Source organism: Hypanus sabinus, chromosome 5 (genome assembly GCF_030144855.1).
Source record: "Hypanus sabinus isolate sHypSab1 chromosome 5, sHypSab1.hap1, whole genome shotgun sequence".
Taxonomy (NCBI): Eukaryota; Metazoa; Chordata; class Chondrichthyes; order Myliobatiformes; family Dasyatidae; genus Hypanus; species Hypanus sabinus.
Window position 1 is genome coordinate 107,049,134 of NC_082710.1, and position 25,988 is coordinate 107,075,121.

Sequence of the window (25,988 nt, forward strand, 5' to 3'; positions counted from 1 at the left end):
AACTGAACATTTGCCATTGTCGTAGCAAAGACAAAGAAATACTGCACTGCCTCAGCGCACCAGCAAGCTGGGTTCAATTCTAAGCTCTGTTGTGGAGTTAGCACAATCTCCCTGCTACTCTTATTCATAAATGCTTAGTTTCTTCTCATGTCCCAAGCACACGCTGGTTGAGAGGTTAACTGGCTCTTGTAAATGACCTGACCACAGGTGGCTGGAGGAAGAATCACAGGACATGAGAGAGCGAAAAGATTTATTTATTTATAAGAGGGGTTCCCAACCTTCTTTATGCCATGGATTAATACCATTAAGCAAGGGGTCCCTGGACCCCAGGGTGGTAAACCCTGATTTAGGGATACTGTGCAGAACAGGCCCTTCTGGTCCAACAAGCCACATCACCCAACAATTCAACTATTTAACCCTTGTCTATTCACAATGACCCAACAAGCTGTAGCACATGACAATCCACCTATTTAACCCTAACTAATGGCAGGACAACTTACAATGACCAATTTTACTGAGAAATAAGTGTAAGAATGGTACTGATGGGATTGCTTTGAGAGCTAGAATAAACTCAATGGGCCAAACCACCTTCTTCTATGACATTGGAAAATGTGGAAGAATAACTGACCAATGTGCCAGCAATAACACCAAAAACTGCATAGCAAGGGAGTGCTTTGGTTTTCCAATTATAACACACATACCTCGTTCAAAATGTACGTCGCATTCTTTGCTCGCATCATCTCTGGAGTTTCCTCTAATACCGTTAAGCCTTTGCCTTTGACTCCATATTCCAAATCCTTCCTGTACTCTTTCTAGGTAAGCAAATGAAAGAAAAGTAAAGCTGCAAAGAATCTGGGAATAAATCCAATTTGCTGCTCATCAAGCAATACCACCATCAAGTTTTTGCTCAGCCATTAAGACGAGACAACAGAAAAAACTAACATCTTTGTGGTATAAAAATGGAAGAGATTACAAACACACAGTTAGGTAACAAGCATTCAGGGTTTCACAGAAAACAGTCACAAAAATATGTTGGATGAGCTGTCTTTAAATAATAAAGCCCTTTAATGGTTTGGTTACACACATAGCAGTAAGTGTATAGGCAAGCCAAAGAGTAGTATATTACTTCAAAATGTATAAAAATTATATAATGGAGTCTTTCCCATAATTTATTGCAATAAATATTTTAAATTTTATGTAATTCAACAAAGTCTAAAGGTATATATTAGTGAGATTATATTTTCACATTGTTAAAAGAAAAAAGAAGAAAATGGCTGTCTACCTCACAGCCTATCTTAGTAGCATATTTGACATGCAACATTGCCGGTGTAATCTCCAAGCCAGAGAGGTTCCTGCCTTTTATGTGCTCTTCCAAATCCTTTTTATATTCTTTCTATTGATATTTGGGAGAAAGAGAAGAATCAGAGAAAAGGTTTTTAACGTGAAGGAAAAGAATATTCAACAGGCATTCAATAATTCTCTGAGATGACTCCTGGAAAGTGTGTTAGTATTTAGAGGGTCACGGAAACTGGTTACAAACCATCTGTTGGCAAGTTGCTGAAACTTAAAAGGTAAAACAACATCAAATGAAAACATTTGTAAAAAGTTTCAGGTTTTATCTCAGGTTGGCTGGAACTTAAAGGTGAGGAAATGAGGTTTCCCTTGCTGAGATGAAGTTGGCAGAAGGCGAGAGCTCTGAAAATGTTATGTGATGAGAAAGCTTTGGAGAGAGACCATCGAACACAAGGCGGAACTCACTGGATTAGGGGAACTCACAAGTCCTCACATAAATTCTCTTTGCAAGTAGAAGTGTGATACACTCAGTGGCCAGTTTATTTGGTAGACCTGCTCATTTACCCAAATATCTAATTAACCAATCCTGTGCCAGCAACTCAATGCATAAATGCATGCAGACATGGTCAAGAGGTTCAGTTGTTGTTCAGACCAAACATCAGAATGGGGAAGAGATGACTTTGACCATGGAATGATTGTTAGTGCCAGATGGGATGATTTGAATATTTCAGAAACTACTGATTCCCTGTTCCTGCACAACAGTTTCTAGAGTTTACAGAGAATAATGCAAGAAACAATTGAAAGAACATCCAGTGAGCGGCAGTTCTGTGGGTGAAAGCACCTTGTTGATGAGAGGGGTCAGAGGGGAATGGCCAGACATGTTCAAGCTGACAGGAAGGCGAAGGTAATTCAAATAAGCATGCGTTACAACAGTGATGTGCAGATGAGCACCTCCGAATGCAGAGCTCATCGAACCTTGAAGTGAATGGGCTACAGCAGCAGAAGACCACCTGGGTTCCACTCCTGTACCTAATAAAATGGCCACTGAGTGTATACATTAGTTTTCTTTTTAAATTGTAAAGCAAGATAGATGCAGGGAAAACTCTTTCATATTTGGATTAATTATTTTCTCATTAAAATACTTCTGTGCCTGGCAGTAAATCCTTGTTTTAATGAGACTTTTTAAGTCAACAATGAAACACTTAACAGTGAAGGGGTCAGGCTCAAATTTAACTCTTGATGGGAAGCCTGCTTCATTCCATTTATTTACTTAGCAATACAACATGGAACTGGCTCTTCCAACCCTTTGAGCTGTGCTGTCCAGCAGCCCACCAAAAAGGTGCTAAAAGGTGATGTATCTCAGAGCAAACTTAATGAAATATCCTGTAATATTTCTCTTAATGAGAAAGAATCAATGGAATCTAATAGATTCATTAACCTGCTTTGAAAATACTGAGTCACCGTGAGAGTAAGGGATTGGAATAACTTAAGAGAATATGAGGAATTTGCAAGTAAAATCACACTTCAATATTTATAAGGCTTGAATTTTAAAAGTTTTACTTTTTGGCTTGCTTTGCATGCTTTCTTTTCCAGATCATAACGTTTGTCAAAATCACGCATTTTAGATAAAGTTTAGATAAAGGCTTCGACTTTTCGCTTCTATGTTAATTGTTCGTTCGTTACGAGCTGCGTCATATGGTGTGGGCGATCATGGTCTTTCCATCACCATGATTATTCTTGGCATATTTTTTCTACAGAAGCGGTTTGCCATTGCCTTCTTCTGGAGAGTCTTCACGTGACCCTGAATGGGGGCAGGTGCTACACCTTGCCAAAGGGTGACCTGCAGGCTAGCGGTGGGGAGGAGCGCCTTACAGCTCCTTTGCGAGAGACGCATCTCCCAACCCTGCCACCCACTTTACAATATAAATAGTAAAGTCATAACTAAATTGTTAATCATAAAAACAATCCCTGCATAATCAAATTTTTCTACTGCATTGCTCAACACAATTTACTAATTTCTTCCCCTCTCCCTCCTTGAGTTACCCTCTCACAGTACTGGCCATTATGTTCCAATAAGATTTACTTTCTTGTAAGTTGCAGGAAAATGAATCTCATTGTGACATATACAAGTTGTCATCATAAATTTACTTTGAACTTTGAAATACATGAGAATTCTGACAGGAGTTGAGGGCCCAAGTTACAGGAAGAGGTTTGTCAGGCTCAGACTTTATTGAAGGGCAGGAGACCGAGGGGCAACTGAACAGAGGCATACCAAATCACGAGGGGCATAGATAGGGTGAGTAGACATGGTCTGTTTCCCAGGGGAGGGGAACATAAAATCAAGAGGGCAAAGGTTTAAGGTGAGGGAGCAATGATTTAAGAGGGACCTGAGGGACATGCTGAGTATATGGAACGACCTGTCAGAGCAAATAGTTGAGGCAGGTATAATAGTAACATTTAAAAAACAATTGGACAGGCAGATGGATAGGAAGGTTTTAGAAGAATATGAGCCAAATTTGGGCAAATGGGAACAGCTGAGATGGGCAAGTTTGTCAGCTTAGAAAATCTAGGCCAAAGGATCTGTTTGTATGTTGTATTACTCTAGAACAGGGGCTCCCAACCATTTTTATGCCACAGACCCTTACTCTAAACCAAGGGATCTATAGACCCCAGATTGGGAACACCTGCTCTATGACAATCAAATGTGAATGGACAGTCAGTTATAGACAACATCAGCATTTCAGGAAGTACATTATCAAAGTAAGAAGCTTAGCTGATAAGAGTATAAGTACTGAATTTTAATTATATGGAAATAGACTTTAAAGTTACATTTTTGAAGTAGTTCTTTGGCAGTGTTTGTTCAGTTATCATCAGGAAAATACAAAAAAAAATTTAAGCCACAGTGACAATGTACAGTTATAAAACTTAATACAGGTTTGACTGAACTTGTATATAAGTATCTTTCTAATTTCCAAATAAAACATTCTTCAAGACTGTTGGAAGTGTCCAATTACTTGAAGAATACAAACACCGGGCATTTGGAAATCCTGTATAGTTCTCTTCAAAGACAGTTACTGTTGGAAAATACCACTAACAGCAGGACAGAGACATCGTGTAGGTTCTCAGTGACAATGCTCCCATTTCTTGGCCTTACCTCACTTTGCATGTGCTGAGATTCCTTGGCAGTGATGTAGACAGGTGTTTCAAAGTCCAGCATTGCCTTCCCCCTCTCCTTCTCGTATTGCTCTTTGTATTTGATCTGAAACATTGTACAGTGTGGCCACTCTTAGTAAATGATGATGCTTTCTATGTTGCCTTTACAGTTCCTATTTTACACTATACCCCATCTGCTAAAGTCCTGGTAACTAATTCTTTCAATAAGCATATGTGGTCCATGTAACTTTAACATCATAAGTAATTGGCTCAACACAGAATAATTAACCCAACAAATAATTCAGAAAGTTAATTGTAATTAAATGTGATATTAACCAAACATAGTAATGGATTTCACTGTTAAAATAACACTTTGACACCAATGTATTTCCTAATTTCATAAAACAGAATGTCCTGTTAATGCACAAGCCTTCATCAAACAGTGTTGAAATTGCTTTGGACCAGTAAGATCAAGATCCAGTTAAGTACCAATTTGTTTTTTTAAATAACGGTAGTCCTATTCTTAGATTTGAAGATCAATGATGTTTAAAATAAGACAGGCGGGAGCAGGAAGTCAGTGCTCCTATCCTGAGCGTTAACAGGGACTTGGCAATGCCACTGCCTTGCTCCTTCGGGGGCCTGGATTTGACCCTGGGGTGCTGCTTTTGTGCAGCTCATTTGATTTTCTTCCTGTCCGTTTCTGTCAGGTGCTCACATTTCTTCAACTGTCTGGAAAGCTACTGTAGATCAATGTAGATAAGTGACAATAGCATCGAGGAGGAGCTGATGGGCTTATAAGAGGGATGAAGCTCTGGGAATATGTATAAAAGGAGAAAAATGAGATGGACAGGCTGGTCCTGTTGGAAAATAACACCAATCTCATGGTCTTTACAGTTCATGTTCTCAGTACTACCTTTATTTGCAGTTTGGAGCTGAGAGGTGAAATGAATCAGCCATGATGAAATAGCGGAGCAGTATCAATGGACCAAATGACTTAATTTCTGCTCTTATATCTTATGGTCTCATGGTCTAGTTTGTCTCCTTTTGCATATTGGTTATTCGTCAGTCTTAGTTTATGTATAGCTTCTCATAAAATTATATTACATTTCTTTTTTCCTGTAAATGCCTGCAAGAAAATGAATCCCAAGCTGGTATATGGTACTTGAATAATAAATGTATTCTGAACTTCAACTTCGAACTTATGCTTTGATAATGACATTTATTTTGAACTTACAGTAGAACTTCAGTTTCACAGTAAGCATTCTGCTATTAAACCTCTGAAATTCAGGATGGGACTGACCACAGTAAATAGAATAAAGTAAGACATGCACTTAATCACTTTTCTTGAGCTGACTTACTTGACTCTGTAACTCAGTCGCCTCTTTCAGATGAAGATGCCCAGGTGAGTCGGCCACCAGCTGGTAGTGACCTTTACTCTTCTCAAACTCCTTCTTGTACTGGTACTACGGGAGGGTCAAAAATCACCTCAACAACAGAGAGACTACAAAATCTGTACAGTTTGGCCCACCTACAAAAATGTGCTAAAATGTTCATTAAATGTTAAAAAAAAGGAAAGGAAAGAAATCCAATCAAAAAACCAAATGTGGTGGATAGATTATGACCCATTGGAGTCCACACAATGGTTGTGAACATTTCCAAATGGAAAGAAGCAGAATTACTGAGAAATGCCTTTTTTTGGCTGAGCAGACACAGCAACCATTAACAAAGTAATTTCCTTTAAACTGATTATGCCACAGATGTAGATTAAATTGATTTGCTAAAGTCAGGGAATATTTTTAAAACATAAAACTAATTATAAGAGAGTTTAATGTTGTAATTGAAGCAAAAATGTTAAAATATGCATTTATATTATGTACAATATGATAGACATCATTTTTGAAACTTGTTATACATGAATATTTAATATTTTAAAATTTTCAATAGTTAATGAAAAAATTAATTGGATTCTTTACACAGCTATTATTGGAAATGCCTTGTAAATTTACAAAGTATTTTAAATTTTTGCTTTTCTTTTCTCAATTTTTTTTGGTATCCTTTGTGGTGAATTTATTTTCTTCCCTCACAGAAAGCTGAAAACAGAGTTACTCGTTTCAAAGTGTACATTTATGTAAGCAGATATCATTGGTTGTTCCAGGGATTAATAACTACTGTAGCCATTTATTCAGTACTTCAATTCTGTTATGTAGAGACTTGTTGAGGTTCATCGCCGTCACTGACTATCAAGCCTTTAGCTGCACAGTTCTTAAATTCTGACAAAAATTTTGGTCATGTTTCGGTCTCTCTTTATATGTCGCAAGAATTGATAACCATTCATATCAGTTCTTGTTGAATTATTTCAATATTGACAGTGTTAATATTGTAATCATTTCACAGGAACTAACAGGAATGGTTATCAATACAACTATTGGTTAATAATGTTACTATTATTATTGAGTAATATTGTTAATATTACAATATTTTTATGCTAACAGTGCTTTATAAAAGCAATATTTTTGTTAAATAACTTCAAAAACAAACTGACTTTGAAAACTGGTAGCTATTCAGAACCAGCATCAGGTTAATATCAGCAGTTTATGTTGCAAAATTTGTCTGTTCCAATATTGTGTTATTTGTTTCCCATTCAAGTACAATCCAGTGAGTTAATCCACTCCCAGCCCTCTCCCTGGGGAAGATGAGGGGAATGGAAGTCCTACAAATCTAAACATTTTCTGATTCATGCAAAACTTTGGCTTTCTGATGGTTGGCCCACCATCATGGGAAACTTTGGCTTGTTGCTAGTTGGCCCACCAACATGAGAAACTTTGGCTTGTTAATGGTTGGCCCACTATCATGACAAACTTTGGCTTGTTAATGGTTGGCCCACCAAATGACATCGTGTCACCTTGTCTCAATCACTGCTATGCATTCCATTCCTAAAGCACAGATGTTTAAAACCCACGTCTGAAAACGTTAACGTTCACATGTCTGAAAAAAAAGATTTCATTCATTTCCTGAACAACTGCAAGAATAGTGGAATTGTATTTTTAAAGAAAAATTATAATTTGTTAGAATTCAAAAAAAAATTTAAGGTGAAAGTTATAGATTTTTCAAGGGTGGAAATTAGTAATTCAAAAAGAAATGTAAGTTTTTTTAAAAAATGTGAGGTTTTATTGACCATATATTGTTATTTATGACTGATAAGAAAAAAACAATAACAAGGGATGGTAAGTAGGTCACTACCAGGGGTGTCCAGCTAAACAATGTAGTCAGTTTTAGACAGGAGGCAAAGTGTTAAGATTTTGAACACATATTAGACTAGGCCAGGAATGAGTTATGATGTAAACATGGATTTGTTAGCTCAAGTGCTTACTTGACTTGACAACTTGCTAGTGGAGAGGTTATGCTGCATCTGTAAAGATTCGGACATATCTGTCACAGGCTTGTGCATCTTCTTCAGATCCTCCTTGTACTTAATCTAAAGGAGAACGGGAAAGTGAAACATTAACTATGTGACTCAAAGATTGATAAAGATTCATATCAGTTCTTGTAGAATCAATTCCTTACTGACAGTTAATATTGTAAACATTTCACAGGAACTGCTAAGAATGGTATCAATATAACCATTGGCTAATAATGTATCAATATGTTAACATATATTATATGTTATAATATAACATATATTATAGTAATATCAATACATTACTATGTTAACAATTTATATTAATATTATATGTTATAATATAACATATTATAGTAATATCAATATATTACTATGTTAACAATACTATCACTGAAGTATTTTAGCTGGAAGATATACTATTAATTTGCCAAATTTGAGCCACTGCTCTCCAACGGCTTTATCATCAGTGTTCATCTTGAATACATTCACTACAAAAATACTTCTTTTCCCCCCAATATTCAAGAGCCAAGTGTTTTAATAACCTTGTTAGTTTGAGTCAGCACTTAGTGGATGAGTGGGAGAAAGCTCTAGTTTCTCCTTCCTTTATTGCATCCGGCCAACAAAGTCTGTGACAAGCAAACTTCTAGAAAAGAGACAATTATACAATTGATTCATGCAACCGGGTAGAAGTTATTTACTTGTAGTCTAACCCTTCGAGTTTCTTGAGATGTGATTTTATGTTTAGGTCAGGGTTACCTCTGCTGATATTCTTCAGTGCTGGCTGGATTTTGTAGGGACAGTAGATAGGAACATATATCCATGGGTGAGACTATGACCATGGGTACTGTCAGCCAAAGCTTCAAAGCTCCAGGGGCTGTTTTTGATCTTTAGATGCTGTGGGACTCTTTTGTGTGTTTCTTCCCATGAATGAAGAACTGCAGCAGATCTTTACAGATTGGTATCAACTGCATCAAAGGGAAGCTGATGAGCATGTAAGATAGATGAAGCTACAGTGATAAGAGGAGGAATAGGATATTGATAGGATTGCCCTGCTGGGAGATTACATGGATCTCATGAATGAGATATCCTCTTGTGTTTCATCCCAAGTATTCTGCTATTGTAGTCCCTAAATTCCACTTAGGACTGACCACAATGAGTAGGATAAAGTTAGATTCATTTGTTCACTTTTCTTGAAGTGACTTCCTTGTCTTTGTAACTCAGATGAATTGGCCCAGGTGAGTTAGCCACCAGTTAGCCACCAGTTATCCCAGCTCTAAAGTTCAAGGCCACCAAAGGAATGAGCAAGTGGCAACTTTTGGCTTTGGGAATTTCTAACTAAAACTGGAATAAGTGGATAACCTTCTTTGTCAGGGAAGATGTTGTTAAGATTGGCATGAGCAAAACAATCAGATGGCACTGTGGCAGGGCAGGACACTTGCTGTCATACAATTCCAGTATTCCTCATTCAATTCCATCCTCTGTACATGCTCCCACAGTGAACGTATGGGTTATGTCTGGGTTCTTCCCACATCCCAACGGTGGATTGATGGGTTAACAAGGAGGGAGCTAATGGGCACGAAAGCGAATAGGATTTAGTAAAATACATTCAGGAATGGGATTGATGAGATTGCTCTGAGAACTGGCATAGACTTAATGGAATGAGTGGCCTCCTTCCACATCACAACAAAATATGAATATTCCATCCATTTCTCAGTCGCTTTCAGACCATCCTCCTCCCTGTCCTGTTTTTCATTAAATGGGTATCTGTATGAATCCGCAGCATGAATTGTGTATTTTTACACCCATAGAAAGTCCAAGATTGTTAGCTTTTAATTGATCAGAAAGACAACATTTGATTTTTGTCTCCCGAACCTTCAACCCACAGGTGACACAGTAACTCAGTGGTTAGCACAACACTTTACAATACCAGTGACCCGGGATCAATTCTCACTGCGCCCTGTAAGGAGTTTGTATGTTCTCCCTGTGACTACCTGGATTTTCTCCGGTTTCCTCCCACTGTCCAAAGACATACTGGTTGGTGGGTTAATTGGTCATTGTAAAATGTCTCGTGATTAGGCTAGGGTTAAACCGAGGGTTGCTGTGCAATGTGGCTTGAAGGACCCACCCCGTGCTGAATCTCAATAAATAAATAAATAAATAAATAAATAAATAAGCAAATCACAGCAAAATATGAATATTCCATCCATTTCTCAGTTGCTTTTAAACCATCCCCCTCCCTGTCCTGTTTTTCATTAATTGGGAATCTGTATGAATCCACAGCATGAATAGTGTACTCTTAACCATAGAAGGTCAATGGTTGTTAGTTTTTTTATCAACTAGAACAACACTTTTTTTGGTCTCCTGAACCTTCAACCCATTTAGAAAACGTAGTCTGACTCTGGAAATGTGAAGTTTCTCAATACTCACTTCACTGGCAAAAATGGTTGCATCTTTCATTGACTTGTATCCCGAACTCTCCTTCAAGTCGAACTTCGGTCTCTTTCCCTTAACCTCCTTATCAAACTTTTCTTTATATTTAACCTACACATGAATTAAAAATCCATGTTAGTATCTATGCTGTTCTCATAATGGATATGTCGATCTGTTGAATTCAATACGATCAAAAGAACAGTAAGCGGAGCAGTTATTGAACATTTTCAAATGAATAAAGGTGTGAAAAGGGGTGTATTTATTACTAAACAAATTACAAAGCTAAGGCCATTTAGGGATAGCAGTACTGGCAACAAAATGGACAAACAGTTGCAAAAAGAGGTCACGAAGGAAGTGCTTAACATGAGTAAGAATGGGGGCAAAAAGAATTCATATTCATTCAAAAATCATCATTGAAAAAGGAAAATCCAGTCTTGCCCAATGTTTTCAGACACTTGCAAGAAAGTTGTGGACATGTAATGCCCGAATATGAATTACTAATGACCAGGCCATGTAACAGTGGTGTTGCAGCAACATCCTTGCACTCAACCATCAGTAAGACCAAGGAATTGATTGTGGACTTCAGGAAGGGGACAGTTGAGGGAATGCACTCAAGTCTTTATGGAGGGATCAGAAGTGGAGAGGGTGAGCAGTTTCAAGTTCCTGGGTGTCAACATTTCTGAGGATCTGTCCTGAGCCCAACACATTGATACAATTTCAAAGAAGGCACGACAGCAGCTATATTTCATTTGGAGTTTGAGGAGATTGGTATGTCATCAAAGACACTCGCAGGTTTCTACAGATGTACCATGAAGAGCATTCTAACTGATGCCATTACTGTCTGGTATGGGTGGGGCTAAGGTGGCTACTGCACAGGACCAGAAGAAAATGCATAAAGTGGTAAACTCTGCCAGCTCCATCTTCAGCACAACCCTCCCCAGCATCCAGGACACCTTCAAAAGACCATGCCTCAAAAAGGCAGGATCCATCATTAAGGTCCCCCATCACCCAGGACATGTCTCTTCTGATTGATATCAGCAAGGACGAGGTACAGGAACTTGAAGGCACACACTCAATGTCTCTGGAACATCTTTTTCCCCTTTGCCATCAGATTTCTGAATGGACAATGAACCCATGAACACTATCTCAGTATTTTTTCTCTCTTTTTACATTGCCTATTTAATTTATTTCTTTTAAGTAAACTTATTGTAATTTATAGTTTTATTATTATGTATTGCAATGTGCTGCTGTTGCTAATCACCAAATTTCACAATGTATGCCAGTGATATTAAACCTGATTCTGAATCAAACTGCTCATATTTAACTCTACTTTCATAACATGTGCTAGGACTGATATTATGAATAGACACAAGATTTTTCATTGTTCCACTTCTGGCCTTGGGGCACAAAATGTAGATGGTAAAATCCTTCAGAAATCCTCAATTCCTAAAAAAAAGTGGGATTAAACTCTTCAAGAGAAGGGAGAAAACATTCATTCAAAACAGCTCAATATGAAAAAAAACACAGCATCCTTCCTTCTGTATATCCTAAAATAGAAAGCAATTGGTCAGAAAATGGAAAAAATTCAATGAAAGAAAAAAGGAAGATTTCAGAAATTCTCACCCAGCATCTATGAAAACTACTGAATAAAAATCAGAATTTACAAAAATGTAAGTAATTCAAAAATAAGGAAAAGCACAATGAAGTATTAAAAGGGGAAAAGCTGGGAAGAGGCGAGAAATGTATTAGTGTCTCAGACAGCTGGAATTATTGAGGAGGCGCTGATTCGAGAATTCTTTTAAGAAACAGCAAAATATTTTTATCTGATTGATCAAAACCTAGTGAAAATTTGATATATGTTCATAAAAAAAGACTCAACGAAGAAAAGAATGTTTGTCCTTTGTTGGATAGTGAGGCAAAATAGCTACCTGAATTGTGCGTGTGGAGTCATACAAGGTAAATTAAGCAGCAAAAAATGACTGAACCCAAAAGGTTGGGTTCTTATCTCAAATATTTCCCTTTACTGTTCAATTGATCTGGTTTCGTTGTGAACATGCAAATATCCTTGGGTTGTACAGCATGTTTTAGAAGTACAACCTAATAAAGATTAACTGTCAGAGTACAATACAAACTGCAGGAAGACTGTACAGGGACTCTTGACACTGAAGTTTATCTTACGTTGCTTGAGAGTATATTTGCTTTCTTTGCAACCCTCATCGTAGGAGTGTCATATGAAGCAGCTCCGTGGCCTCTGAGTTTCTGTTTGGTATATTCCACCTATGAAGTGTATCAAGATGGGCATGGTCAGAGTGACAGTCAATATTTATTAAGGGCTGCTCAGAAATAACTGCAAGCTTGGCACAAAGAAAGTATTAAATTCACAGCAGTTAGTTATGGGTTCCACTCCTGGTCTAATAACCAGTTAGAAGCAATATAGAAACTGTTTCTACTACAAGGAAAAAAAACCATGTTAAATGTGTTTTTATTACAAAACATCCTTCAGGGTGAGATTATTCCTTTGTACATTCCTTCCTGCTTGTTACACTCAGAACCAAACTTTGAAATGAAACTTTTCAAAGCGAAGACCAACCAGTGCTGCTCAACGTCATTTTTTATACTCAACCTAATGCATTTTGGCTTTTCTCAAATGCTTTTGAGATACAGTTATTGTTTCCTCATAAATGAGGTGATTGGAACCAGTTGTAGGAACTTTTTTTGCAACATTGTGGTTAGTGGGACATCATTAAATTAATAAGAAAATACCCTCACAAAGGTACTCAGAGGCCACTTTAATAGGTACCTTTTGCACCTAATAAAGTAGCCACTGAGTGTATGTTCATGGTCTTCTGCAGCTGTAGCCCATCCACTTGAAGGCTCACCATGTTGTGTGTTCAGACATGCTCTTCTGCATACCACTATTATAATGTGTAGTTATTTGAGTTATTTTTGTGTTTCTGTCAGATTGAACCAGTCTGGCCATTTTCCTCTAACCTCTCTCATTAATAAGGTGTTTCCACCCCAGAACTGCCACTCATTGGATTTTTTTTTTGTTTTTCTCACAATTCTCTGTAAATTCTTAAGACTGTTGTGCATGAAAATCCCAGGAGATCAGCAGTTTCTGGGATACTCAAACCACCTCAACTGGCTCCAACAATCATTCCACGGATAAAGTCACTTAGATCACATTTGTTCCCCATTCTGATGTTGGATCTGAACAACTGAACCTCTTGACCATGTCTGCATGCTTTATGCATTGTGTTGCTGCCACATGATTGGCTGAATAGGTATTTGTATTAATGAGCAGGTGTACAGATGTACTTAATAAAGTGGCTACTGAGTGTATGAAACTTGGGTTCTGGGAGATGGATATAAAAGGAAGAAGTTACATGTTTATGTATTGGACATACCAGGATGAATAATTCCTTGTTCAGAATATGTGCAATATAGGCATTTGTAGGGAGTACACTTATCAATAAACAATGCAGTATATACTATTTTAATCCAGTCCCTATGAGGTGCAAAGGAAACATCTAATTGCTAAATTGAGATTTTTGGGACAGACACAGTTTAAAGTTTGTTTGACTTGAGTGTGGAGTGTGGAGAAAATAGGTAGGAAGTATACCTGCTATGTTCCCCTTCACAAAATGAGAGAGGTCAGAGGAGAATGGCTAGACTGGTTCAAGCTGACAGGAAGGTGACAGTAACTCAAATAACATGTGTAACAACAGTGGTGTGGAAAAGAGCATCTTTGAATGCACAGCACATCAAACCTCAGAATGGATGGACGACAGCTACAGAGGACCACACGCATACACTCAGTGGCTATTTTTATTAGATATAGCAGATACCTAATAAAGTGGTCACTGGGTGTTTAATGACTTCTTTACACTAGTTTACACAAACCAATGGTTGTTAAGTGTCTTTGTCTGAATGTCTAAATTGATTTTATTTTTTCTATCCCTTCCTGGCCCAGTGCATGGAATAGTCAACACATGGAAAAGATTGTGTTGTTTCTTTCTGTGTCTTATGGTGCAGTGGATGCCACTTCCGTAGCATTTGACTGTGTTTTTATGAGGCTGGGTTGCTAGCTCGATGCTCAAGCCAGCACGAGTAGGAAGTGTGCAAAGACCATTCACCTCGAAGTCTGGTGCCGATGTCAGTACGTGCTGGCACACATGGCAAGGATAGTCAATCCAAACAATCATAGAGTCACTGAGTCAAAGATCACTACAGCCCAGAAACAGACCCTTCAGCCTATCTGGTCCATGCCAAGCTGTCATTCTGCCTAGTCCCATCCATCCCTGGACCATAGCTCTCCATACCCCTCCCATCCACATACTCATCCACCTTTCTCTCAAGTGTTGATATCAAACCCACATTCACTACTTCTGCGGGCAGCTCGTTCTACACTCTGAGTGAAATTGTTCACCCTCATGTTCCCTTCAAATACTTCACCTTTCACCCATGACATCTTGTTCTAGTCTCCCCCCAATCTCAGCAGGAAAATCCTGCTTACATTTACCCAATCTATACCCCTCATAATTTGTTATACCTCTATCAAATATCCCCTCATTCTCCTACACTCCAGGGAATAATGTTCTAACCTATTCAACCTTTCCTAATATCCCGAATCCTCAAGTTCTGACAACATCCTTATCAATGGAAGCATAGTTATTCCCCACTCAAGGCTGCATTCATTTGTTCACCATTTAATTCTGTCAGACTAACCCTGTCCTGCTCTCCCATTTTTAGTCAATTAAAAAATACTTGCTTTAAATTAGTATAATTAACTTATTGATTACACTATTCACCCACAGCTAGTCGCTGCAGTAGTGAGTTTCATATTCTAACCTTTCTTTGTGACGATGTTCTGTGTTTTTGTCTGAATTCTTTATTTTCTATTAATGGCCCCTGTTGAGTTCAGTTTTGCTCTTCTGCATACACACTCTGATTCTATTGAAACCTTTTCTAAATGTAAAGGCCTCTATTAAATCGCCTCTCAGCTTTCTCTGTTTCAGAGACCCCAGTAGCTAATCTAGTCTACTCTGCTTATCCCTGCCAAATAATTGGGCGCTGCGGTAAGGTAGCAGTTAGCGTGATGCTATTACAGCTTGGGGTGTCGGAGTTCAGAGTTCATTCCCAGTATCCTCAGAATTCCTGAATTCCTGAGTTCCCACCCACAGTCCAAAGACATACCGGTTAAGTTAATTGGTCATTGTAAATAGTCCTATCATTGGGTTAGGGTTAAATTGGGGTTGCTGAGGCAGCGTGGCTTGAAGGGCAGGATGGGCCTACACCATGATATATGTCAATAAGTAAATAAATAAACAGCAGGACTAGTTTAGTATTACTGTGCTCCTGGTTACATCTATTATCTAAACAACATCCAGGCACTTATCCAAAAAAAAATGTAGATACAGATTGATGGCAAATGTCATACACAAACAAATAATAAGCAAGGAAGAAGTGAAACTTATGGTGTAAGAGCTTATGCGAGAAACCTATTATGGGTTTAATAGCTAATGTGATGTGAGGGTAGGGAGAATTCAAGTACAAATGAATCCGAAATCAGAAGTTCCCAATCTTGGTCCATGGACCCTTCTGTTAATGGTAGGAGTCCATGGTGTAACAAAGATTGGGAACCCCTGCAATAGATTAATCTTCATGATTTATAATACAATTTGTATTATCCTAGTTTGACTGACTTAGTTTTGCTTCTTGAGGTTTGTCATAGAAACCAGTAATGGCAACAGTATCCAATAATGGAGACTCCCACAACAGTAGAATTATATTCTGTACTCTGTTATTGCTTTTCCCTTCTTTCAAAGTTCTTAGATTTTTAAAATAATATTTCTGGATGGCTTGCAAAATAAGTTTTTCACTGTACCATGCTACATGAGACATTACAAAACCAAAATGTGTAAAGCAGTTAAAGACAGCTTGAGAGTGCTGTGGATTGATATGATCCAATGAGATATAACTGAGGCTGTTGCATTTTGACTTTATCGATAACCTTAATCCTCACAGACTTGTCATGCTTGTCTGGTTAATGAAAATATCGCAGCTTCTTGTTTACATGTCTCTCTTACCTGGCTCGTAAGTTTGGAGACCTCTTTGGCAAGTTCAATATCTGGGCGTCCAAGGCTGGTTATACCTCGGCTTGCCTCCTCTCGTGCTTTTGTTCTATATCCAATCTGTCAGAACACATAGAACTCCTGTAACTGATTGTACAAGTATCTGGGAAACATTTTATGGTGTTTTGTTCAAAACCGTGAAGTGTACTTACATCACTTATTAACTTGGTAGCCTCAGTGGCTTTAATAATATCTGGTCGATCTGCCACAGAACTGTATGCCAGCTGGGACTTGGCCTCTTTCTTGTACTGAATCTGAAAGATGGAGAATATTTTTTCATCATCACCACAGTACCACATGAGACTGCAGCTTGTTGAATCATTTCTACACAAATTGCTTGTCCTTTTGTTCCGATATGTTTGCTTTATGTACTAAAGAGAAAAATAAACATCAGCTACTTGAGTTTATGGTATCAGAATATAAAACAATGAAGATTATAGGTACCTATTAAATGTTGGAAGGCATCAGTAGAGTGGATGTGGACAGGATGTTTCCAATGCTGGGGGAGTCTAAGACCAGAGGACACAGCCTCAGAATACTTCTAGTTTATTATTTATTGAGATATAGCCATCCTGCTCAACAACCCAGCCTAATCACAGGACAACTTACAATGACCAATTCATCTACCAATTGGTACGTCTTCGGACTGTAGGAGGAAACCGGAATGCCTGAAGGAAACCCATGTAGTCATGAGGGGCAGATTGAGGGACATCCATTTAGAATAGAGATGAAGGTGGAGCCAGAGGATGGCGAATCTGTGGAATTTGTTACCACAGACAGCTGTGGGGGGTAAGTCATTGGGTATATTTAAAGCAGAGGTTGATAGGTAAGGCCATGAAAGGTTACAAGCGAAAGCAGGAGAATGGGGTTGAGAGGTATTCTAAGTCAGCTTTGTTCAAATGGTGGATCAAACTCAATGGGCCAAAATGGCCTAATTCTGCTCCTGTGTCTCATGGTCTTCCAGTTTGTTGGGGGTTGCTGGGACCACATGCACTGTATAGCAAAATAAATAACAAAGCAGACACTGGACCATTTTAAAAGGCACCAGATAAGGTGACTAAAATTTTAATGGAACATATTAGTTTTGACATTTGTGACCTTTCTTACAATGAAGTCAAATATTAGTTCAAAATCTGCCCAGTTTCTACTTATTGCTTGATTGAAAGCCTGTGCAATTAGCCTAGATTACCAAAGTTCAAAAAGTTCAAATTAAATTTTTTATCAAAATATATATGTCATCATATAAAACTATGAGATTTCTTGTGGGCATTTGCAGTAAGTAGAAAGAAGTACAATAGAATCCTTGAGAATCCGCATGTGAAAGAGACAAACAGCCAATGTGCAAAAGACAACAATCTGTGCAAATACAAAAGGAAAAAAGAATTATAATAAATAAGCAATAATTACTGAGAACATGAGGTGTAGAGTCCTTGAAAGTGAGTTCATGGGTTGTGGAATCAGTTCATTATTGGGGTGATTGAATTATCCCCTCTGGTTCAGGAGCCTGATGGTTGAGGGGTAATAATTGTTCCTGAACCTGATGGTGAGGGACTTGAGGCTCCCGTACCTTTTTCCTGATGGCAGCAGTGAGAAGAGGGCATGGCCTGGATGGCAGGGGTCCTTGATGATAGATGCTGCTTTTCTACAACACTGGTGAATTAACCTCTCACCTATTAGTGGCAAAGTAAAGCTCAGCAGATGTGAGCATCTGTCTTAACTCAACAGATGCCTTACTTAAATTATACTGGTTCAATTGCTGCCTTAGGCTGTGACAATAGTTAATTGAACAATTGTATCATGTAGGATGAATGCATAGGTATGAGATAGCTTCCCCCTCAGAATGGTTCGGGTCTTTACTCCCTGGAATTTAGAAGAATGAAACCTATCGCACATTGAAAGGCCTAGGTAGAGTCGACTCAGAGAGAATGCTTCCAATAGTGGGAGAGTCAAGGACCAAAGGGCACAACCTCAGAATTAAAGGGTGTCCCTCTAGAACTGAGATGAGGAGCAATTATTTCTAGCCAAAGGTGGTGAAACTGTTGAATTCATTGGGTGTATTTAAAGTGGAGGTTTACAGGTTCTTGATTAGTAAGGGCATCAAGGGTTACAGAGAGAAGGCAGGAGAATGAACTTGAGAGGGTTAATAAATCAGACATGATGGAATGGTGGAGCAGACTCAATGGTCTAATTTTACTCCCATCTCTTATGGTCCAAGAACACAAGTTTATTAGTTTATTAATATGGACCTCATATTCACAACTCATCTCTAACTGGATTTCATTCAGCAGGAAGATGAAGACTACAGAAGACTGAAAATGGGGAAATAAACATATTTGAATGCTTACATCACTCTGAGTCTTGGCCACATTCATTGCGTGTCTCACTTCAGGAGGTTCCATCATTATGGAATAGGAGGACTTGCCTTTATCTTTCTCAAACTTCTCCTTGTACACTTTCTGTCGTCAAACAAAGAAATACAAACATTAAATGATACATTCTTGAATCCTTAACACTGTTGTTTATTCAAAACTCCAGGTGAAATGGAAGAACATTAAAGTTCAAGAATGTTAAAAAATGGCGGTTAGCTCACCTGTTACACTCATTGTTGAGACTTTCCCAAGTTAAAATGATGATGTAACACACTGACACACAGACAAGCTGCATCTTATCCATGATGTAGGAGAATTATACCCACATGCAGAACACACAGCTTTATTTCAGTTGTGCCAAGCTGAAACACAGGACAATCCTGCAACTGACCAACCTGGTCAATCATTTCTAAGACATCTGGGCAAGCTGGAAATCAACCACTACATCCACCTCAAATTTCTTATTCCTGTCCAGGAATCCCATTGACCATAAAGCTCTCAACCACAAATAGTCTGGAATATGGTCACATTCCTGACTGGAGCGCAGAGGAATGGATTCAGTTGGATATTTTCAAATTGTCATAACATTTGACAACATGTCACATGATCAGGACAGCCCAATGCACTGTAATCCATAGTTTGGACAACAATGAAGAAGGCCTATCTTGTGGGTGTCCTTTCAACCTCCTAAAAGTATCAGTAACATGACAAACCGTGAGAAGGAAGAGACAATCACCAGCCTCCTGATGAACTGCCCAGTTTACATAGAAGGTGTGGAGTTACTGTAGATACTTCAGTACCTATTCTGCATCATCAAAAGCTCAATATCAAATGATTCTGAGTTCCAAGGGACACACGCTGATACTGAGAGAAAATTTTGCTGAAATGATCTGAAATGATCTGCTCAGAACTTGCTGACCTTCCAGCGGGGTGAACAATCCACAACTCACTGGTTGTGGCTGTGCTCATTTCAAGGTTCAGAGGTACATGGTAAATCCAAGTGAGCTGCAATCGTTGCAAAGGACAATGGAAGAAGGCTGCTGAACAATGCCACCCTCACCGAAACTCAGTTCATTCACTGTGTGAGAGAATATAACCCATATTGTATGTTAAAATAAAGTTTCCTCAATATATGGAGGACCTGAGTTATAAGGTAAGGTTGAATATGTTGGGTCTTTCTGCCCTATAATGTAAAAGACTGAGAGGAGATTTGACAGGAGTATACAAAATTATGAGACGTATAGATAGGATAAATGTAAGCACTGAGGTTGGGTAGGATTACAACTGAAGGTCACGGGTTAGGGGTGAAAGGTGAGAAGTTTAAGGGAAATATGAGGGAAAACATCTTCACTCAGAGGGTTGAGAGAGTGTGGAATGAGCTGGCTGTGCAACTGGTGCATGCAAGCTTAATTTCAACATTCAAGTGAAGTTTGGATAGGTACATGGATGATAGGGGTATGGAGGGCTATGGCCCCTATGCAAGTTAATGGGACTAGGCAGCTTAAATGGTTTGGCATGGACTAGATGGGCCAAAGGGCCTGTTTCCATGCTGTACTTTTCTATGACTGTATATGATAGTAATGGACAAATTAAAAATTTATAAGATTATGAAAGGCATAGACTAACAGCTGGATATGTTTCTCCCAGGGTCAAAATGTCAAATACCAGAGGGCATGTATTTAAAGTGACAGAGGGCACAGTCTCAGAATTGAGGGATGTCCATTTAGAATGGAGGTGAGGAGGAACTTCTTTAACCAGAGGGTGGTGAATCTGTGGAATCTGTTGCCAGCGAGAGCTGTGGAGGCCAAGACATTGGGTATATTTAAGCAGAGGTTGGCAGGTTCTTGATTAGTCAGGGCATGAAGGGATATAGGGAGAAGGTAGGAAACTGGGGCTGAGAAGGAAATGGATCAGCCATGATGAAATGATGGAGCAGACTTGATTGGCCAAATGGTCTACTTTTCTCCTATATCTCATGGTCTTATATGGAGTCAAAGAAAGAAACTGGAACTGTGAACATACAGCTATGCTAGAGACTGCGCTGAGGAACCTTAAAACCTAATGAAGATGCATAACCTCTGAAGACAATGAAATCTTCATTGAGCAATAAGACTGGAGGGAGAAGAGATCATCACAAGTCATCATTTTGGAATAAGAGCACTGATTCCCTATGGGTATCACATCCAAGGCCATAAAGAAAAGTGAAGTGGGCAGGATAGGAAATAAAACAACTATGTATACACATTAGTTGAACACTGAACAGTCAAGTGTGCCCCAAATTTCACTCCTTTAGATGAGGGGCACAGAGAATAACATGCCAAGGTAATATGGAATGGCTATAACTTACTGATAGCCTAAACATCTCACTTGGTCAGGACTTACCCCACTGAGTAACTTGGACACCTCTTTTACATGTGAAGTTCCACGAGTCTCAGGTAGCTTCATGTAAGCAGCATTGGGAAGTTCTTTCTTCACAGCCTCTTTGTATTTTTTCTGAAATGGACAAATCAATGAATAAGCAATGAAACAAAGGCATTCCAAACATACTTGCATTGGAAGAAAATGGGTAAATCATTTCAACGGTTTTAACAGATAATAATAATACAATATCTAAACTTCCTCAAAATAGGGAAGTTCTACTTTATCAGAATTTACCAACTGCAGAGTAAATTATAGAAATGGCACTTGAACACATGACAGAAACATCAATGCCTTTGAATGGAAAAACCTACAAGAAGTAATGGATACGACCCAGTCCATCATGGGTAAAACCCTCCCCATCATTGAGCACATCTACATGGAGTGTGTTGCAGGAAAGCAGTATTGAATCATTAAGGACCCCCCCCCCCCACATCACCCAGGTCATGTTCTCTGCTCGCTACTGCATTCAGGAAGAAGGTACAAGAGCCTCAGGGTTCATGCCACCAGGTTCAGGAACAGTTACTGCCCCTCAGCCATCAGGCTCTTGAACGAAAGAGGATTATTTCACTCAACCTCACTCAACCCATCACTGCACTGTTCCCACAACCTATGGACTCACTTTCAGGAACTCTTCATTTGATGGCCTCAATATTTATTACATATTTATTTATTTATTTTTAAATTTTGTATTTGCAGAGTTCGTTGCCTTTTGCACACTGATTGTTTGTCTCGTTGAGTGCGGTCTTCCATTTATTCTATTGTTTCTTGTATTTACTGTGAATGCCTGCAAGAGTTTCAGGGTTGTGTGTAGTGACAGATATGTACTTTGAATATAAATATGCTTTGAACTTTGAAGCTTGACAGTCAGAATTCCTGTGATCAAGGTGAGGTTTGGGGTGCAAGCCACCTCTTCCCACTTTCTGTCTATTCACTAAGTGTGCAGTTTCTATTAGCAAGGTGCACAATGCACTCACTTTCCATTCCGCTGTGTCAAAGGACATGGCCAGAAGAGTCAACAAATCTCTCCTTTGAATTCCTCCACTCACCCCATTATAAGCCATAGCAGAAGGATTTGCTAAGAATGCATTCAGGAAAGAATTTTCATTCTCTGCCCCTTAGGAATGGAGAATAAATCTTTGTGACAATTTGGTACCTTGTGTTAAATTATTGTAACAAGTGCTTAATTGAAGATTCGTTGATATGTTTTCAATGAATTTTAATGTTACAGAACAGTGAGTGGGTGGTGGAGTGGAGATACATTTCTACCAGAGGAGGTGCAAGGAGCTCCTTTCCTCTGTTAGCCCGGAGGTCACCCTGGACGAGGTGTAGCACTGAGCAGTGTGTACAATATATCACAAGTCCTGGTTATGCGATCACAGATGCCAGATAGACAATTTCTGAAGAGTATTGATACTGGCAGGCTTCATCCTTCTTGTAAAGACACTGTCCAGAAGAAGGCAAGAAATTTGCCAAGAATAATCATGGTCATGGATAGAGAAATGAATAACAACAATGTGAAGGGGTCTTCCCCACTGGCAATGATCCGTCGCAGATTAAGGAGAGATGGAAGCCCATGATTGCCCACGTCATACAACATGGCACATAATGATGATGATAAGACCAATGGGAAGATATGAACACTATAGATGGATTAAAATAAATATAGTCCGTAAGAGCAAAATACAAGTATATGCCATTATATTTGGAACTAATTTACATGTTTATGCAAGCTTGGTGATGTCAATGCTATCTGAAGCGTGTGCAATGTTTTGAGACAAACCCGCAAGGCATTTTTTACATTGATTATTGTGGAGATTTGTTCTGGTTTTCATTGATTACTTTAGAGCCTTGGTCAGGTGTGTTATTAACAGGTGGATTTCCACTCTCAGAAACTTGTTTTTTTTAAACCTAATTTGTGGAGAATTGTTTCAGTTTCTTGGACATAATAGTTGTCATTAAACATTTGCACTTTAACAGCAGAAACAAAGGAAAATTTGCAACTCAATCGTTACACATATGGCATGACTGAGTTAAGAAAATAAGATAGGGAAGGAAACTGTCCCGAAATGCTTATTCCTTCAGATACCACATACCGTCTTGGCCCCATAAAGAACCTCGTGGCTTGAATGGGAGACATGAAGTATTTAGTATCACTGAGGCCACCATTGGTCAGGGTTGACCATGGATGCTGTGTCCTAGCTCTCTAGATATGCACACCAGGGCAGTACAATATGGAGAGTAAGGTCTTACCCATGTGGCAAGCTCCCCCTTTCCACGCATCTGATGAACCCAAAGGGATGGCAGAGACCAATGCACTTGGTACCAGCAGCATCGCAGGAGATGCCAGTCAGCATTGAACTCAATGCAGGACTACGTTAGGGACTCGAGCACCTCAGTGTAGCTCCTTCCCCGTGAGGGGCTATAGCTGCAAGGCAGCGGAGATTTGAGATCAGAGTTTTCTTTCTTCTAGATGAGCTGCCAGTCATGGCCAATAAGCCCCACCTGCCTAACGGTTGCATGCTAATGCATATCACCTTCCTTTTATAAAGCTGTACAGTCTCCAAAACCAACAGGAGCAAAATAGATCTGTTGACCAAACTAAACACACCAGAGCCTCATCATGGCTTATGAGAGCATTATAGTAAGTAATCACAGTACCTCAGACATGAGGGTAGAGACAGCTTTAGCATGAAGCATCTGTGGTGTGTCTGGAACCGGTTGGTAGATGCCTCTTTCCTTTTCATGCATCTCTCTGTATTTCACCTGGGAATGGCATCAAATAAAGAAAATATTAGAATCAAGGTCACTATTATAGCATCATGTAACAAAGAATGAACCCCCTCAGACCCCTGCACGAAGGTGAATTGACACTTTCTCCGGCTCTTCCCATGGAACCCTCAAATCTTCCTTTCCTCTGCCAAATTTGGTGCTAACAGTGTAGGAGCTCATGAACGTTTCCCCTGCTCTGCACCATTAATTAAATCATGGACTCTTTTTATTTTGACTGTAGTGGATACTTGATGAACAAACCAAAACTGCTGAGAGACTGAGCAAGGGAATTAACACTGTGTGACACACTTCCAGAAATGACTGAGTTCCAAGTCAAGAGAAGCATGTTCGATCCTTTATCATGAAACCAGCAAAGGCGAGCGATCTCAACTGGCGAGATTAGTGAAACAAGCAGAATTAGTGGAAAAAGTGAAATAAATGAAATAACTGATCATCAAAAATATTCACTCCCTGGCCCATCCCCTCTCTAACTAAACTAAACTAACCGAGTACAAAGCGTGACTACGTGACTATGCTCACTTGCTTCTATCACACCCCCACCCAGGTGACAAATTACCATTACCCAATGGTTTTAAGAATTCCTGTATCTATCTATCAGGTATCTATTTTCTGGGACGGCACAGTAGTGTAGTGGCTAGTGTTACGAATGTGCCACAACTCTGAGGGGCCGAAGGGTACAACGTAGCCCCCTCCTTTTTGAGAATCACAAGATCACTATTAAGTCAGTTCAGGAGACCCAGGAAATGAGAGAAAGACATGCAGAATCCACAGAGAGTTTGGAATGTGTCCTGGCCTTCGAAAGGCAGGGCCATTGATACCGGCTATTGTCTCTTGGAGACAGAATTGTGTATTGAATCCTGTACGATGCATCAAAGCCCCCAGGTAATGAACTGAGGGGGGGGGGGGGGGGTTGATGGAGGGATTGCATCATCCCAACCTGATTGATATCTGAGACCCTGTGAGTCAGGATAAAAGAGGGTCTGTGGGAACAGCCCCTCAGACGCACCAGAAGAAACGCTAGAACTCCTGTAACAGCGTAATAGCAAAAGCCGGTGGAAACAGCCCACGTGCGTCCTTTTCCATTTGCCTCAGAATTGGTGGGTCTTGCCACGGAAGCACGGCTTTAGCTAACACAAAGGGGAAACCAGTCCCCCAACGACTCTCGAAGGATTGACATCATAAAAGGAATGGGCAAGTTAAACCTCCGTCTTTCTCTCCAACCAAACAAGGCTGCAGCCTACAGCTTGAATGAACTAAAGTGACTTTTATATTTCCATCGGACAATACATTATCCCCTAGACAATGATAGAGCCATTTCTTATTGAGTATTATTATACCTGCGCTTTTAGATTTAGTATTGACGACGTATATAATCTGTATGTTTGCATTGATATTATTTTTTTGTGTATTTTATCAATAAATACTGTTAAAAATAGTACCATCAGACTTCAATGGACCTCTCTATCTTTGCTGATAAGTGACCCAGTTACAGGGTACGTAACACTTGCACAACGCTTTGAAGTACAGGCAACATGGGTTCAATTCCCACCACTGCTTGTAAGGAGTTTGTATGTTCTCCCCGTGAACGTGTGGGTTTCCTCAGGGTGCTCTGGTCCCCTGCCACAGTCCAAAGACATATCAGTTGGTAGGCTAATTGGTCACTCTGAAATGTTCTGTGAGTGTGCTATAATTAAATCTGGGGTTTGCTGGACAGCGCAGTTTGAAGGGCCAGAAGAACCTACACTGCTCTGTATCCCAATCAATCAATCAATAAATAAAACGTGTAATGCAAAATACAGTACAAACAGAAAATAGATACGTGGCTCCTACATTGACTATTGGATTTCTTAAAACCATTGGTTTACCTTCTTTTACTCTTGAAATAATGACCCTTCTCAGTGGAACTGCATGCAAGATCTTGCTCTGCTTGCAAAATGTGGAGCAAATGGATTCTTCTAAAACTTGCACACTTGAGCAAGTGTTGCTGTGGTTAGTACT

The 25,988-nt window shown here is 39.3% G+C and overlaps 1 protein-coding gene across 1 annotated transcript in view; it reads right to left on the reverse strand.

The window, feature by feature from the left end:
• neb (nebulin) overlaps positions 1-25,988 on the reverse strand; it is a 322,851-nt gene that overhangs the window by 67,754 nt on the left and 229,109 nt on the right. The window contains exons 118-129 of the mRNA XM_059971179.1: positions 23,859-23,963; positions 21,162-21,272; positions 18,756-18,866; positions 16,563-16,664; positions 16,366-16,470; positions 12,455-12,553; positions 10,274-10,387; positions 7,817-7,921; positions 5,805-5,909; positions 4,448-4,552; positions 1,283-1,393; positions 702-812 (exon numbers count right to left, since the gene is read on the reverse strand). Coding sequence (XP_059827162.1) covers positions 702-812; positions 1,283-1,393; positions 4,448-4,552; positions 5,805-5,909; positions 7,817-7,921; positions 10,274-10,387; positions 12,455-12,553; positions 16,366-16,470; positions 16,563-16,664; positions 18,756-18,866; positions 21,162-21,272; positions 23,859-23,963 — 1,284 coding nt within the window. The remainder of the gene's footprint in view (positions 1-701; positions 813-1,282; positions 1,394-4,447; positions 4,553-5,804; positions 5,910-7,816; positions 7,922-10,273; positions 10,388-12,454; positions 12,554-16,365; positions 16,471-16,562; positions 16,665-18,755; positions 18,867-21,161; positions 21,273-23,858; positions 23,964-25,988) is intronic.